Genomic DNA, 18,127 nt, shown 5'->3' with positions numbered 1-18,127 from the left:
TCCAAAATATTATGCAAATAAATAAAATACTATTCAATATAACTTGTTTGTTTTCTATCACAGAGTTTGTTCAATATCATTTACAAATAATAGTACATATTCCTTGCACATCGCAGAGGACAACAACTACCTAATCGCTCTCACGATCTGCTTGATCTTACGAAGTCAATTATTTTGAAAGTATCTTCATCTTCATCTATAAGTTAATGTATGCATATTTCATCAAAAGTAATAAATTGCTGAAAAATTGAAATAATCCATCGATTTGCAAAAGTTTTATAGAAAGCAAACTGAGTATACATACTTATATTATATATTTGACCTATAGATTTGTATTTTTTAATCGATAAAAAATAATAACTAAATAACTAACTAAACTAATAACTAACTAACTAAATTGTTATATAAAATCCCTTTTTCGGTTATGTGGTCAGTATCAAAATTGCAGTAAATTTGTAACTTTTTGTTAATTTTTGGAAGACTTCTAGGCGACTTTTGTATAATTGTTTTGCACAGCAAAAATCTTGCATAGTTTTGAGCGCCTGTTTAATGCACCCACACCAAAAATTTAAGCTCAAAAACTTCGTTACTTCGAATTAAAATTAAAGTTAAGCATTTTAATAATGAATTCTATAGAAAGTACTGTTTGAGTACTAAATTGCAACAACAAACATTTTAATTTATATTTAATTAAACGAGTTTTTGGTTGACCATACAGCTGTTTCGAGTATTGTTAAATATCCATCATCAGTGGTCTTGGAATTATTTCTTATATTCAATTATTCTTACATAATTATTTGTGAATCCAAGTACAAACTCTTGCCCTGCTAAATTCGAAGCACAGAGTCAGTGTTCATTAGCCAACTGACGCAACAGTGGTTGTTGTGTCAATTAATTTAAAATAAATTAGAATTTTTGTTGCAATTCAGTACTGTTTGAAATCTCTCTATTAAATACAATAGTTTTTATTGAGTAAAATAATAAAAAGGCGGTAGTGACCAATTATAACTCACGTTAAAATCAAATTTAAAAAAGTAACTTTAAAACTTAATACTCGTATTGAAGAAACTTCCATTAAGAAATATTTAGAAAAAAATTTAGTTGTCTTCACATGATTCACCATCAAAACTGTCTATTTCATTCACAAATTAGTTAAGTATATGATACATTATACAATTTTTCAAATTTACTATTTGTAAAACTAGTTTGTTTTTCTTAAAAATAATAGAATAACTGATCTCAGATTCGTTCAAGTTTCTTGAAATTTTAACAATTAATAGACAGTTACCGACACATGTCATTGCCAATAGAAATTCTCTTTACTAACACCAATTTTTAAAAAGTCATGTTTGCTTCGCATAGTATCATTTATAAGATGAGTTTTAACTTCTAAAAACCAAGGGCGTATTTTTCTTCATATTCAATTGAAGATCTTAAGTTAGTTCAATATGCAGCCAAGACTGTAATAAATAAATTTAATTCAAAAATCTAGGTATGTTAAAGATTTAAATTGAATATAAATAGCAAAGAATGTAAGCTGCAAACAACTTAGTGCTGACCTCTTAGCTTTTACTACATATTCCCAATAATTTTTTTTAACCATTCTTAATCCAGAAATGCAACATATACTTTTTACTTCAGCAAAATCTTCAGTTTAAATGACTATTGTGAAGATGCCAAACTGTTTAAACTTCTATATCCTTAATTATACATTTTAGACCAGTTGGTTTGTCAGTATGTTACTAATCGATTAACAAACTTCTTTTTAAGTTTGCATTTAATGTAATACAATTTCTTATCTCCCATTTCTAGAGCATTTGGAATTAAAATGGCTTTTATTATGCTGCTTATGCTGGCAAAACTTGATTCGTTGCAGCTTCAATCTACTATCTTCCTAGTAGTTCTTAAGCAGCGTTTTTTTTACTTTTGATAACAAATATAAGTAAGTATCTTTATTTTAATTATCCTCATTAAGGCATCCACAATGATATGTTGCATACATTGAAAATTGAAAATTGTCGAAATTCTCAAATTTATAGGTATAAGTAATACATAGGTATAAGCAGCTGAGAGTCTCGGGACAAATAACTTTTCGAATTCTTTATAAAATATTAAATAAATATAAAAAATAAATAAATATAATAAAATAAATTATTTAATAAATGTATTAATCATTTACATGTAGTTAAAATTGCTTATCGTTATTCGATTAAATCGATTCAATCAGGCAGTTGATTTATGACCTATTTTTCGCTAAGTTGGCGTTATATATTAAAATAAATATCAAGAACAGTAAACAAAAATATTTTTTTTTGTTAATATTATAATATCCGCATAAAATTTAATGTATAAATAAATAAATAGCCATAAGTTAACTTCAACTGATTGATATAGATTATACCATTTTTAGTACATAAAATAAAAATGGTTCTCTATTTATGTCAATTAACAAAACTGTAGATGAGTCAACATTCTTAAGTTTTTAGAAAAATTATTTATATTTGTTATGTCCAAACACGTTCAGTTTTCTTAATTTTGATATTGTCAATAGCATGATCTTCATTATGGGTGGTCTTCATTATGTCTCTCAACTATCATATCCTTCATATCCTTCATATCCTTGGTGGCTGGTCTCTCCACCGAAGATGCAGGCGTCCATTGCCATTTTTTTCACCAGTTGGTAATAAATCAAATACCTTTCTAGCTGGACCAGTTTCTTCTATTTGGATGACTTTTCATTTAAAGGTACTGAAAATATAAAAAAAGGGATGTGTTTTGGAAGCAAAAATCGGTTTGATTTTATATATTACACATACGTCAATGTTTCAACTTTAAAAATTTATAATCAGGAACTACTAAGCTTTTGCTTAACAAATTCCTTTTGTGGCTGTCGATATTTAAGCTGAGTAAGCTGAGCTACAATTTAAATGATATTGACAACATCAAATTTGTAAAATTAGATAGAAAAATATTTTCTTCAAATAAGTTTCAACTTTCTGACTGAACTAAAATAAACGGAATATAATAAATATTTTTCAAATTTAAATATAGCTTATGAATTTTCATTTTAAATTAAGTACAAAAATCAGCGCTATACTTTCTTCATCTTACAAATTGAATGTATAAGATGTTTTGTTTAAAAATTTAATATTTTTTTTTTAATATTCAAATATTTTTTGTTCATAAGAGGAATAAAACTTTAAGCAAAAAGTCCATCAGTAGGCTTAGTCAATTAATCAGTATTAAATCTAAATAAGAATAAGAACTCATACAGCTGCTACTTTTGTAGTTTCATTCAAAGATTTCATAGAATTTTCAGAATAATTAATATTTTGTTGTTATAATTGTGACAGTAGAGACTCATATTTCATCGTTACATATAACATATTAAATATATTTACTCATATATTAGGTTTAATAGGATGTTTGTGAAACTGTCTATCATTCAATATTAGATACAATAATATTAAATAAAAGAGTATCTTTGATAGTATATATACTACATAATTCAAATAAATTACATCGACATAACTTATACACTTCCTTTTGTTATACTTTATGGGTGTGTCGCGTATAGCAAAGCTGCCGACTCTACTATGCAAAAGCTACAAGTTGCTCAAAGTCAGGTTCTCCGAAGACTCTTCAAAGTGCCTTAATACAATCTCATAAACGACATGCTAAGAGACCTTAGAATAGACCCGATCAAAAAATACAGAAAGGACAGCGCCCTGAAGTTATATGCGAAAACTAACAGGCTATCCTACTTAGCACTATCTAAACTTAGAGTAATCACTCTCCGCGAAGCTTATAAGGAATACATAAACTAGTCAATGAGATGGGTGGGATCCTGTATTACCCCCATCTATCAAAGAGTAAAAGTGCCCAGTTGCGCTGACTCGAAAAAAGGATCAACATACATACTTCAATAATTTACACTCATTTGTTTTTGTTAAAAACACTGATTATTCACATTTATTAAGTATATATATATATATTTGTATATATATATGTATAAAAAATATTTACTAAAATTAATATAATATTTAATATATAATTTATTGTTACAATCTTTTCAGTTGCTTTTTCGGAGCTTTTAATAAATAAAAATTAACTTATTATTTATATAATGAAATAAATTATGAAATAAATAAATAAATAGAGTAATAAATAATTAAAACTAGTATTTTGTTTCATTTTATATAAAAAGCAGAAGATAAATGAGGAATTAAATGAAAAGAAAGAAAGAAATGAAGCAAAGAACAAATCAGGAAGTAAAAGTGAAGAAAACGGAAGAATGTTTTTATTAAAAAAATAACAGTTTTCAATCTAATTTACAACGTGAAAACTATCTGCTAACAGCAACTAATTGAGTTGCCCAATAAAGATAGAATAGTGAGGAGAATAGTAAGCATGAGATGGGTAAGAAATATAAAAACTAAATTAAAGCCGGCAAGACTATAATGAAGTCAAAGATAGAAGCTAATAGCGTGCATAATAAGCAAAGCACCAAGCACCAAGACTAAGCACTTAGAGGAGTGCGAAGAACTGTGTGGAAAGGCGTTGCACCTAATAGATCAATAACAGTAAATGCAATACTGCAAGAAGACACGATCTTAACAGTAAACGGTTTATGCAAAAATATGGTTGATTATGGAAATATATAAATGCAGAAGACAAATGAAAAATACTAAAAACTATTAGAATGAAAATAGTAGCAACTAGTAAGTACAATTTATGAAGCACACATACATAATTACAAAATTTCATAAAAAAATAAAGTTCAACTTTTTATGTGAAGATCTTGCCGTAGCTGTTGTCAGTAACTATGTCGTTGCAATTTGTTGAAAGAAAAATTATCTACAAGATAATTTGCTCATGATCGATTTTTAATCATTTTTCATATTTGTTGTAAATTTTATAGTAATTTAACTTTTACTGCATTTATGACTTTTGCACTTGTTGCAGTTGTAATTGCTGCGGCTGGTATTGTTGCTGCTGCTGCTGTGTCTGCTGCTGCTGTTGCTGTTGCTGTTGTTGTACTTTTCCCTGCTGTTTTTGTAGCTGTTGTTGTTGCTTTAGTTGTGATTGTTGTGGGTAAACTAAATGATTTGGTTGCCTGCTGTAACTGCGGTACGCCAATTCTTGTGCTTCATTGAATGAACGTCGATCGTAACCACCGCCACCACCAGAGGACCATCCACCTCCGCCTCCGCTGGATGACCAACTCGTACCACCACCACCACCACTAGAGCCACCTCGTCCAGCCATTAGTTTCTTCAAACCCATTATACCAGCCAGTAAAAGTGCAATTTTCGATATGATTAAAGCCTTGCCAGCAAGTATATAAAGCATGCCCATTGCCATTGGTATCATGCCCATCATTTTCATTGCCATGCCCATCATCATCATGCCCATCATTTTCTTCATTTTGCCACGACCTAAAATAATAATAAAAAAAATATATGAAACAATCAGATATAAATTGCACTTGTGAAAGTTTTTAAAAGTAAAATACAGTTGAGTTGAGTTATAAAAAAAAAATTATAAACATAAGATTTTCAAATATTATTTTTAACACTTTTGTTGAAAATGAACCACCATAACATGCCCTAAATTAGTTCATTAAAATTTATTCAATTTAAAAAAATATTTAATATTTCTAAAATTTATATTCAATTTAACTTAACTGCTTAAGGGGAATAAATGTTAATGAAAAATTTATGTTATGTTAGATCCAGTAAAAGATATATATAAATAAACAGCCAATGTTCTTAACATTATAAGTGAAATTCATAAACTTAAGATTCATATTGCTGACGTGTAAGTTTGTAAAATTTTGCGAAAGTATATAAAAATGTTGTATTAATAATAAGCTATAAAATTGATTTATACATTATAGTGCTTAATTGAAAAATATTTTTATCAGAATTTATATTGCTGAAGCGTAACATAGAAAACTATCACTGCAATTCAGTTCAAAAGTCAGACTTTAAGAAACTACGGTCCGCGAAGACTCTTAAGCTATTGTTTATCCCAAAAAGTAGCCAATATCAATTTGTTGGCTTGGGCATGCTTAACTATAGCAACAGAACAAAACTTAGAAACTCAAATGTGGCTGTGCAGGACTCTTAGTTAGTCAACTCTTAGTTGACTAAATAGCAGTATTGCGCTAAAGGCACTGAGGTAGTACTATAAGTTCTCAAGATGACGCAATGCAACAGTCAAAACTTGAAGGAGAATAGTGGAACACTATTCTAGTGGAAGTTAATTTCATAATAAAATTGTATTTTAATTATTAACAGACACTATACCTTGAACAGAACCACACATATACTTTGATGAATATAAACAAACGTATTTATATTAAAAGAAACAAAGTCCAATAATCGGTTTTGAAAAACTTTACATTAATTTATAACTTTTTGTTGATATTACGTGTTTTGTTGAGCTATTCTTATTCTTCTTATTCTTACACTCTTTATATCCAATATATAATCTTTTGGTTTCTTATAAATTTATTTGGGCACAATAGTCCCTACGGTCGCAGTGTCACATCTCTTAACAATAATAATATAAATTGTTTCATATAAAATAAATAAATTTTAAGAAACGACATTATTAGAAATGTTAATTAAAATGTTTTAAAAGGAAATTGTTAAAATTAATCGATAATACTCTTTTTATAATGCGTTATGATTGAAGACTCACGTGTAGTTGTTTTTTTACATGGAGGATTTTATATTTTAAATCACTCCTAAAATATTATACCATTTTACACTCTTGCTGATCAGATTGTAAAAAAAAACCATGTTAACATCTCTAAGAAAAGTTACTGTTAAATATTACATATTCTTTAAAAACTTAACAGACTTGTGTTAATTGATTTTTTATTTATTGTATTACTCCCATGTTTTTATTAAATACATATACATTTATTTATTATATTAAATTGTTATTATTAAAATTAATTAATTATTTTTTTATTAATTTTATTTTTTAATATGAATTTGAAATAAAGTCGAATTTAAATACGCAAAAAGTGGCGGCCAAGTAGAAGTAGCATATATAACTAACACTAATGTAATTGGGGAAGACATACTTGTGAGCATGCCAAACTTATCCCATGCAACTTTTCAAAGTAATTTTATTGTTTAACAGCGAAAATCATAAAGTCATTATGTTAAGTCACAACATAATTACAACACTTCAAACTAGTTCCAACTAAGAACCTTATTTATTAGTGTTAATTGATTATTAAAATCAGTTTAAGTGCGTCGGTAGCGGAACGCGTAAGCTTAAAACGTGGCTCGGGAGTGAAAACTGATTAATTATTAAATTTAAAACAATATATTACAAAAACAAATGGATGGAGAAAATTGTTGAAATAAATCTTAATAAAAGGCTTTACATGTTGATTATATATGTTATGGAAAATGTGCATTAAATTTGATAAAAAAATTTGTAAAAATATTGAAAAAACTACAAAATTTAATTTCGTATAAAATATTAGATGTAAAAGTTATTATTGCAAAGTATAGCTATAATAAATTTAATAAAATAAATGGCAATTAATTATTATTAAAAAAGTATTGTCTTAATTATTATTATTAATAAAGAAATCTTTAAATTTTAAATTGTAATAAAAGTGAATTAGTAAAAAAATAATAAAAGTACGAAAAAATGTGTATAAGTGAGAAATTGTAAATATAATAGTAAATAGTAAATATATAATATAAATAATAAAATATAGTTAATTTAAAAAAATGTTGCTTCTTAGAAATAAAATAAAATAAAATTTTTTTTTTTTTATATTTTTATATGTAACATATAAAATATTGTATTAAATTTTTATTTTCTTTGTATGTTCATGCTAATATCTTAAAAGTTATATGATACTGAAAAATAAATTATGATGAAATTTTAAATTTTAAATTTAGTTATGCCAAAATAAATATTTATTAACAATAAAAAAATAATATTTAATTAATAAAAAAAAAAAAATTATTGAAATGTTGTCTTAGTTTAGATATATAAAAATAGCTACCAAATATAAAATAAAATAGTACTTTAAAAAAGTTATTTTTAAAAATTATTTTATTATAAGAAGTGTTTTATTTAAATATATGTAAAAATATGTAAAATAAAAATAAATAACATATACGAAAAAATAAATTATATAAAATAATATATTAAACATATACACATATATATAAAAATAAATTAATAATAACTGCTATTTAATATATAATTTAAATAATAAATAAAAACAGAATAGCCCATTCAATTTTGCACATTAAATTATTACACAATCGTCCGCTAAACATCGCGTTCGTAAATTCTCGTCCGTTATTAAATTACAAAAACAATTTATATTGTGTAGGCGATGTTAATACAAAATGGTAAGTCCAGCATTTAAAATATATGCATTAAATACATAATACATTACATTAAGGTGTAAGAAGAAGATAATTGTATACAGAAAAAAAACTCATTTTCAAAAGCTTTACCGTTAACAGAAACGCTATATCATATCAAATTATGAATTTGATATGCACAGAAAATACAGTATTGTTGTCACGCATATGGTAAACGCTTTCCTTTCTTTAACAATAACAAATTTTATTGCAGAATTTAAAATTAGAAGCATCATAACAAAAATAATTTATTTTCGTTTTTTATATTCTCTTTTCTTGGTTCGTCACACTCACCTCGACAACAAAAGCAACCATCATAAAATGACAACAACAAATTTTACTTATATTAAATTAACATACGAGTAATTGTTTATGTTAAGCTTCAGATGAAAATTATTTGATACAAAGCAATAAGTTTTTAACATGTGTTCGGCACTGCATTTGTTGTTGGTGGTAGCTTCGTACAGTTTTGTGTACTGATGACGTTTAATTATAAGCTCAATTCGAACTAATATTTTTATTTGTGGCTATATTTTGTTAGTTAAGGCTGTTATTAACCAAATATGCATATTGATTATATTTGGTTTTTGAAGAAAAATAAGAGAGTTTATGTTCCTATTTTATTTTGAAAAATAATAAATAATTGAGCATTAACTGAAGACTATCGCGTCTTATATTACTTGTTTGATTGTGATTAAGTGTCTACATATATGTAATCTAATTAATTTTGTAATAATAATTAATTACTTAATAATTAAGAACTATTAATTTTAGTAGTTCGTGAAATATCAGGATGGCATTATTATGTGAGTTTTTCAAAGTCTCTTCGGAATCGGTTGTCATTAGTTTGTGTAGATCAATGAATGAATACTAGAGTTGTTTATAGTAACAGCAAAAAAGAGACCAAATTTAATTTCAGGAAAGTTTAAAGTTATCCAACATTAACTTCTATAACTCCTTAATTTTTCTTAGAATGTAAAAAGTGTCACAGTATCGTTGAAACCAGAAGCCTTCAAGGCAGGACCACCCATTCATATGAAAATTTCTAGTTTTTCATGGTCCTCCGCTGGGCTCTAGCGAAACATACATAAGTCTTATGATGTAGCACTATGTAAACATTTTGAACTGACCGATTTATAATATATACACTTATAAAAAATTTATTAATGCTGTTCAAATATTAAGCTTAGTGTTATAATTTCTCAAATATTATTTACAAAAACGCAGTGTTAATCTACAGATAAATAAGAGTTGTTCTATAGAAAAAAGGACCTAGTGAAAAAACCATGTATTATGGACAGGCATTCCTATTTTGGACTAAATAACAATAATTTTTAAATGTGACGATAACAAGATTTAAATATTTTACACTGAACATGTTCTTTGTTCTATAGATAAAAATAACCTTTTAAAACATGACTTTTTTTATTGCGAATAAGTGTCCAGGAGTTTTTTGTGTACCAATGTGAAAAATTTCTAATTAATTATTTAATAAATAATTAAATAATTAATAAACGCTGTTTAGTTGTAAATCATGGGGTGATATATAATAAAAGAAGAGGAGGTGTCAAATTTACAGATTAGGTATTAGCTGCTTAAGCAGTATCCTATAGATAAATGGACCTATTAAAAAATTATTTTATTATTATTTATTTATTATTTTATTGCGAATAATGTTTTTTTTATTTCGATATGGTATTACTGTAACTTTAGTTACAGAAACACTTATATTTATATATACCTTGACTTATGCAAGTCAATAACAGAAACGACAAAATGTGAATAGAATGAACTCAGATTAATCATTGGTTTCTTTTTCTTATTATTATAACTAATTTTGCTGCGACTAAAGGACTAAAGGCCCTATAAATAATTTATAAATAAACAGAGTTTATTTGGAAAAAGGTTTTAAAAATTATTCTTCTTATAATTATTATTTAGTTTTCATTGAATTGCAAAAGGTGTCGGTATTCAAAACCAAGAGACATTACAGATAAGTCTATTAAAAGCTTTAGTTTGCCCAGATTAACTTATGAGGCTCTTCCATTGATAGCGAAATTGTTCGTTTAAGATTCAGTATATTATATTCTCTTCTATTTACAATATTAATTTAAAGCATAAACCGATTTAAAGTTTCGTGATCTTAAGAGGGTATCTCAAAGTAGTCCATGCCAACTACCGAGAGTATCCCAAAGCAAGTAGAAACAGTATTTGTTTATTTTTTTTTTCAACAGACCAGTACGAGTATTTTAATTAATTTTAATTATTTTTATTCAATTTTTATGAATAACATTTAAATCAAATATGTTATTGCACTAATTGGGCAATTTTAAATTTATTTGATTTTTTCATTACTATTAACTTATTCATTACTATTATTTATTACTATTGTCATAAGTATTTTTTAATGTAGTTCAAAATATTATAAAGAAAATATGAAATTAATTAATCTGTATTGAATTTTTTTGTACATATCAGTAAACAGAAATTAATTCCACTAATTGCAATAACTCATGTTCATAATTACTAATGCTTCAACAAAAAAAAATTCCATTGCAAAAATTTAGTAAACTTATCAGTAATTCAGAAATTAAAAGCCCTTTTAAATATCAGATTTAATAAATCCCATAATTTGCAAACATTTATTTTACAAATCCGCAATTAAATGTAGTTAAGTGGTATTGTTAATTTTTTACTGTTATTACTAATACAAACTTATAGTTGCTTTTAATAAATATAATTAAGTAGATTAAATTAGTTGTTAGCACTTTTTGTTGTTGCCAATTAAAAAGGTCAAAACTTTTGCTTTATTGTGTAAACAAAAAAAATATATAATATATTGAAAAAAAGTGGAATTAGGTAAAAAAATTTTAAAAACCAAAGCAAATGTTTTTTCATAAAACGAATGTTAAGCAGCTTTTATTGAAAGCAATATTTTTTCATTTATTTATATATATAATTAATATAGAGACAATCACACATTGAATAAATTATTTTCAACTCTATGTCTACATCAATAAAAAGGCATACGAAGTAGTAAATATTCTGATATTAGAGGATTTATAAATAATATATTTTGAAACATTATATTATATGCAACATAGAAATTCATACATTTTTAAAGAAATATACACAAATATTCAGTTATGGGATAGGGTCAAGTTTCTAGGGGGTAACATCTCTACGTAACCATTCAAGATTCATTTCACATTCACCCACGTCTTATACATACGTGTTATGATTCGGTATTATTAAAAAATGAGAAAAGCATACGATCAAAGCGCTTTGAACTGCAGGTATTTCACTTCTGGAAAGGGTCTTCAAAAGATATTAACTCTAACCAACAATTTTAACATCGAATTATTAAAGAAATGTATATTGCTTTAGCATTATTAAGTAATAAGACAAGGAAAATGTCGAAGCCTTCAAATTGTGTGTTAAAATCCATTTTTCGATAACGTGGAGTTTCTGTGAAAAATACCCACTATATTTTAAGCATTCATTATAAATGTTTATTTACGAATATATTTGATTCCGTACTTTTAAAAAAATTAAACGAGTAGAAAATTGAATATTTTAAACTGTGGGTATAGCGTGTTAGCAGTTCCATGGACTGTTGAGAAAACCAATATATCCTAGTTTGAGGTAATTAATGTAGAAAAAGGACCCATGATATATAAGTGAGTTACTGCGGTGTTGTAGTAAAGGGATCGGGTACTTCAAATAAGATCGGGCTTGTTGAAGAGGATAAAGTGAACGACATAGATGAGATATACTACTACGAATAATTAAATGTGATATAAAAAAAGGAATAAAATGTGATATAAAACGAAGAATATTGCTTATTCGATGGCTAAAGTAAATGCAACCATTGCTTAATAAACGGAAGTGATATACAGTGAGTTAGATAGGAGTAAATATACCGATATTGTATATTGCAATATTGCATTCTTAATAAAATACTATGATCTGTGAAGCCAAAAGTACCGAAAGAAGCAGATGTTTTGGCATAAGCATGTATGCTTATGATGTTAGGATGTTATATGTTAGGATAAATTTAAAAATAGTTGGGTTCATCTTAGAGTATTCTAGGAATATTCCTAGAGAATTTTAAAGATTTTGATTCGGAACAATATAAATAATACAGTAGAACATATAGTCATTTGAATTGAAGAATAATAACAGTGATGAAAAGATACGTACACAAATATATACTTATATATATACAAATGCATGTATATGTAAGCCATCGTGAGAAGTCCATAACCGTGTTTATTACTTCTTTTAAGTACAACTTTTATTGAAACCAAAAAGACTAATTATGAATAAATTATTCTCAATTTAAATTTAAATTATTTTCTTCGAAAAAAATTAATAAAAATAGTTTTTTTCACAACACTTTTTTTTTGGAAATGAAATGTCAGCTTTAAGAGAATTTATGAAAAAACTTTATTTAAATGAAATGTCACATTAAATTAAGAAAGTTTTGTTAAATTTAAATGAAAACTAGTTTATACAAATTCCCTTGAAAATTTCTATGTCACTTTTCGGTTGTGGCTAGAACCAGAACCAGTCAATACTTAGCTCTGTGACACTGAAAGAAATTTCAAAATTCAAATTCCCTCGCTAGCAATCTTGGTCGACAGGCAGACAGACATACACTCAAATTTTCCCAACATTCGTACTGAACTTACTAAATTTTTTTTTTTGTTTTTAATATTATAATTATTATTATAATTATGTAGAAAAAAACACTTTTGTTTATAATTCATATAAAGTGTGTTTTTTCGTAGTCACGTGATGGCGGAAAAATGAAATAAGAGTGCGCTCATCGTCAACAATAAAATTACTCACATTTCAGTCAGAAATGAACTTTCTTTGAATAATTGGCACATGGCAATTGTGGCCCAGCGTTTCCAACCGCCAAACCCATATTTCCTTGCCTACCGAGAAACCAAACTAACCGCATTCGAAACGAAAAGTTCCTCAGTTTTGGAGCGCTGCGTGTGACAAGTCTCGAGCGAAAAAAAAGATATTGTATTTCCACTTTGTCAGTACGGAAATAGTAATAAAAGTTTGATTCTGTGCAAGTAAAAATAATAAAAGTAGCAATTATCTTGTATTTTTAATGGCATTGTTTAACTGCTAAGTTTGCGCAAACAGAAATTAAGTAAATTGTGTCTCATGCGATAATTTCCGAGTTGGCTCTGTTCCGGCTTCATTGCTGAACGATGATATGCATTTTCCATTGCAAGACTACGATAGAAATGTGCCAGTTACACACTTGCAGTGGAATTTTCTAAGCAATTTAAAATATGTTCTAGAGAGTTTTTGTTTTCACAAAGTAATAGAAATAAAGTAATTTTTTAATTACACATAAACAGTGTAAAATATAAATTAGTTAAAAATATGTCACATACATTCATATTATCAATTATAGCTGTTAGTTTATAATACGAGACTTCGCTTTCAATAATTTTTCTAGATTAGTAAGACAAAATAAATATTAGAAATTATAAAGAAAATAATGTAAAGAATTCATATACAATATTTCTGCCATTTCCGCGGCTCTATTATCCGCAGTTTTAATTATCCGCGATTTCGTATATCCTCTGCGCCGAATATCTAAGTTTTAAAAGAGTAGTACTTGTCGAAACACAATAATAAAATTATAAGTGTCGTTTTTAGGATAAGTAGTACTTTTTTAAAGCTTAGAAGTTCAGCACCGATGATAAATGAAACCGCGAATAATTAAAACTACAGATAATAGATTGTGCGTCGAGGATAACTGAAACCACGGATAACTAGAAGTGTGGATAATAGAGCCGCAAATACTGTAGAAATATTGTATTTGAATTTTTTCATCCGATAGTTTCAAAGTCGTATGTAAATTTGAGAATCTTTTTAATACTAACGAAGATTTGAAGAAAATAAACGAAAATATTGGTATGTTGGGATATTAAAGAAAGTTGTATTTTTGATTAGATAAACGAAAATCATTAGATATTCACAAATTAGGAGCTAGATGATGCAGTTGCAAACTATTATGATTAGGATAAATATTAAGAAGTGCCTTTTTCACGGATACCTGGGAGACTGTTCTATTTGCTAAAGAAATTAAACTGAGATAATGATAACCCAATAATGCAACGCATTCTGTTATTTTGCAGAATGACTTACTGATATGTAATTATTCTATTTACTGAAGGTAAAATCAGATTCTTACTCAATACAAATCAATTTATGATTCTGAATCGTTCTCAGCGCTTATCTAGATATGAATTAATTAAAATCTTAATCTACTGGGTTAATGTCATTTGCATTTATACATCAAATTTATACATTCAAATACAGAATATCTTTTTTTCATTCTAATAAAAATATTGCTGCATATACCTAAGTATGTATCTATAAAGAATGCGTACGCCTTTATTTTCAATTTTCCCTAACCACGTGAAATGCAGAAATTAAGATTTTTGGATGATGTAGGAATATGATATGTATACCACTTAATTTATTGGGAATCGCTACCTCGCTTGAATGGATTACTAGAATGAATTGCTGAAAGATATCACACTTTCGTCATATTCTAAAGGATAACAAATAACAACTCATATAGATGGTTTTGCGAATCAAAGCTGAAGAAAATAGTAAGATTGGGAGGCAGCAGGCATCGTGAGTGTGACTAATCAGAGATTGAGCGGATATTGGTAATATTAGAGAGTGATGAGAAGCAACAGTGTGTTGAGGGAAATCACATCAAATAATATGTATGAAAGCATACTTTAACATTTAATTATAAAAATATATATATTTCTACTGCATATTATTCAAGATCATATATGCAAATAACTTCTGGAAGTTCAATTTTTCGTATGAAATATTTATATAGTCCACTTCATTTATTAAAAGTTGCATCATTTATTTTAAGTTCATTATAAGTACTCAGCATAATTAACTGTTAAGTGCATTTAATAATACTTCAATTACTTGCATTTTGTAGGGCAATAATTAAAATGTTAAATATATATATGAAATATATAAAATATATTAACTCTTGCACAAGAAAGTAATTCATTTATGTATGTAAATGAAGTCTTCAACTGCAATTACTGTGCGCTGTGTGCGACCATAATTTTTATTAATGTAAACGGCGCTGTTAAGTTGAACTCACTGTTAAGTGGTGCAGCTTCAGATTTTCAGTTGCAATAAATTTATTTAATGACGGTAACTGTCTGTTGTGCTTCGGTAGAAATAAAATTTGTTGCATTTAAATAAAAAATTAATTAATTATATGCTTATACGCTTTTAAAAATTTTATTTTTACGGTTGATTTTAATATCAACTTTTAAAATTAATTGTTTCAGCGTAATTAAAACAATATAAAAAATTGCGAATTTTAATAGTAATTTTATAGAATTTTAATGAAGAAAAAACAATAATAAGTCCCTTTTAATATTCTGAGAGATGGTTTTATTACTGACATTTTATTGTGAAGAAAATTATTGTTTAATGATTATGGTTTCTAAGTTAAAAGTATTCGTGATGCTGTTTATTTAATTGATTTAAGATTAGTATATAAAAGTAAAAAGTTAGTTTTTAAAATCTATAATATTTAATCTCCAATAATTTCAAATAAAAGCGATGCTGACCTAATGAGAGTAATACATACTTCCAACACAGAACAAGGTTTCCATAGCAATATGTTAGAGTTATAAATCTAGTGAAATATATAAATAAATATACACTTTTCGAATTAACCTTGCATATTTGTTGATATTTTTGCACATTTTGGATTGATTTTCCTGATCGTATATAATACTATTGCAGAAAATAAGCATTAGTAAGCATTAGCATTAAGTTATTAATAAGATAAAGCAACCGCTTGTTTGGTAGTCAATCCTGCGAAAAATTTAATAAATTAGTTAATTGTATCTTTAAACGAGGGACCTAACGTCAAGTTAGGTCCAATCTACCAAGTTGGACCTGAGTCATTTTGTAGTCTAGCGAGGGTATAAGCAGTAAAAAGACTAAGATACTTGGTTTTCGAAACTGGGGTAAACTAGGATTACTAGGATTTAAGACTAAACCTGAGTAAAAACCCTGAGTAAAAATTAACCTTTCCAATACAGACATTAACTTTCTTCGGCGAAGTAAAAGGAATATCAAAACTGTTTACGGGTTTCAAAGAGGGCCCCACTGACTGAGGTACAATTTTACTAAATGTGCATTTCAGAGACCAGTATTTGTATTTTTTGTAAACTTGATTTTAAACCACATTGTTTCTGAGAGCTCTGCAGCAGACTTATTCGTCTTGGGAAAGGACTGGTTTCGACTTGGAATGTGTGAAATAAAACTTAAAACGCCAAAAGTGTTACCATTTATTAAATGCTTAATGATCTCTTAAAGCAACAAGTATTAGTTCAATTAATCACATAAGTCGGTGTTCTCTACGTAGTAATAATAGAAATAATAATAATATTAAAGACATTAACTATTAGATTTAAAAATATTGCGAAAATAATATAATCTTGAGAAACATAAAGGCATGGAACTAAAGAGTAACGTTATTATTACGTTAGTTGTATAGTGCTAGTCATAAAATAAAGAATAATTTATAAACAATCAAACATAAATTAACTTTTGTTATAAAAATGGATAATATGCGTTGTCAATTTCAGCAATTTTCCTTTCGTTAATCAAATTTTATAATTTCTAATCAGTTGTCTTTCTAAAAGTATACACTAGCATATGAAACTCATTTTTTTATTTATTATATGGTTATTAGCTGTTAAATATAAAATTTTACTCTAAAAGAATAATTTAAAAAAAAAAAATATAATCAACTATTCTTCTACATTAATATAGCATAAAAATAATGCCTTTAGCTTACCTTCTTCTAAACCGCGTCCAATTTCCTCCGAAGTTACCTTAGGAAAACTCACTTGCAAGGAGTGTGCATTGAAAAAGTTACTCAGACGTTCAATCAGCATATGTGTTAATTTACTGTCACGATCCTCCAACGAGCGTGGAAGATTTGATTCCAATTCATTCTCACTAAAAGCGGTGTGAAGAGGTGTGATGTCGTTACGTGAAAGCCGTACGACTTTTACGCCATCTGCAACGGTTATGGCATCAATGTGTGATATACGATCTATGAAGGAGATCGCTTTCTTTTTGAGGCATGGCACAAAACCGCCTTCAGAACGTACACATTCATCATAAATACGAAGAGCGGTGCGTGTACCCGCACTTTGATATGACGATCCACTAGTCGTTGATGTTGATGTAGTTACTGATGCTGTAGCTGGTGCAGTTGGTAAGCCATTGTGGTGGGTTAATGTTGCATAATTTGAATTTGTTAGATTTTCAGTTGCAGCACTACATGTACTAAGTAAACTCAAGGATATTGTGTAAATGCAATAAAAAATTATTACACGATTTTTTATTTTGGTATGATTTATTGTCTGCATAAGAAACATTGTGAACACTTTCAAGTTTTGTTTGGACAGTTTTTAAACTTTGCACTCTCAAACACTTAGCTGGTTTATCTTTAGTTTTTTTTTTTAAATAGAAATTTATTTTGAAATTTATTTATGTTTGAAATCACTTGTTTATATCAAATAAAACACATATATCCTTTAAGCCGCACTCAACTATTCATAATGTATGCACTTCTCTTATGACGATGTAGCTGCTTAGAATAGGAAAAT

General features: G+C 27.2%; 1 protein-coding gene across 1 annotated transcript; it reads right to left on the bottom strand.

The window, feature by feature from the left end:
• Positions 1–4,720: 4,720 nt before the first annotated feature.
• Positions 4,721–17,896, bottom strand: LOC119676249. Its single transcript, XM_038087485.1, has 2 exons — positions 17,308–17,896; positions 4,721–5,438 (listed from the first exon to the last, which is right to left on the bottom strand). Exons 1-2 carry the CDS (start codon positions 17,894–17,896, stop codon positions 4,942–4,944), a joined length of 1,086 nt encoding a protein of 361 aa, XP_037943413.1. The 3' UTR covers positions 4,721–4,941.
• Positions 17,897–18,127: the final 231 nt, after the last annotated feature.

Source organism: Teleopsis dalmanni, chromosome 2 (genome assembly GCF_002237135.1).
Source record: "Teleopsis dalmanni isolate 2A chromosome 2, ASM223713v2, whole genome shotgun sequence".
Classification (NCBI taxonomy): Eukaryota; Metazoa; Arthropoda; class Insecta; order Diptera; family Diopsidae; genus Teleopsis; species Teleopsis dalmanni.
This window is presented reverse-complemented; position numbering and strand designations above follow the sequence as displayed.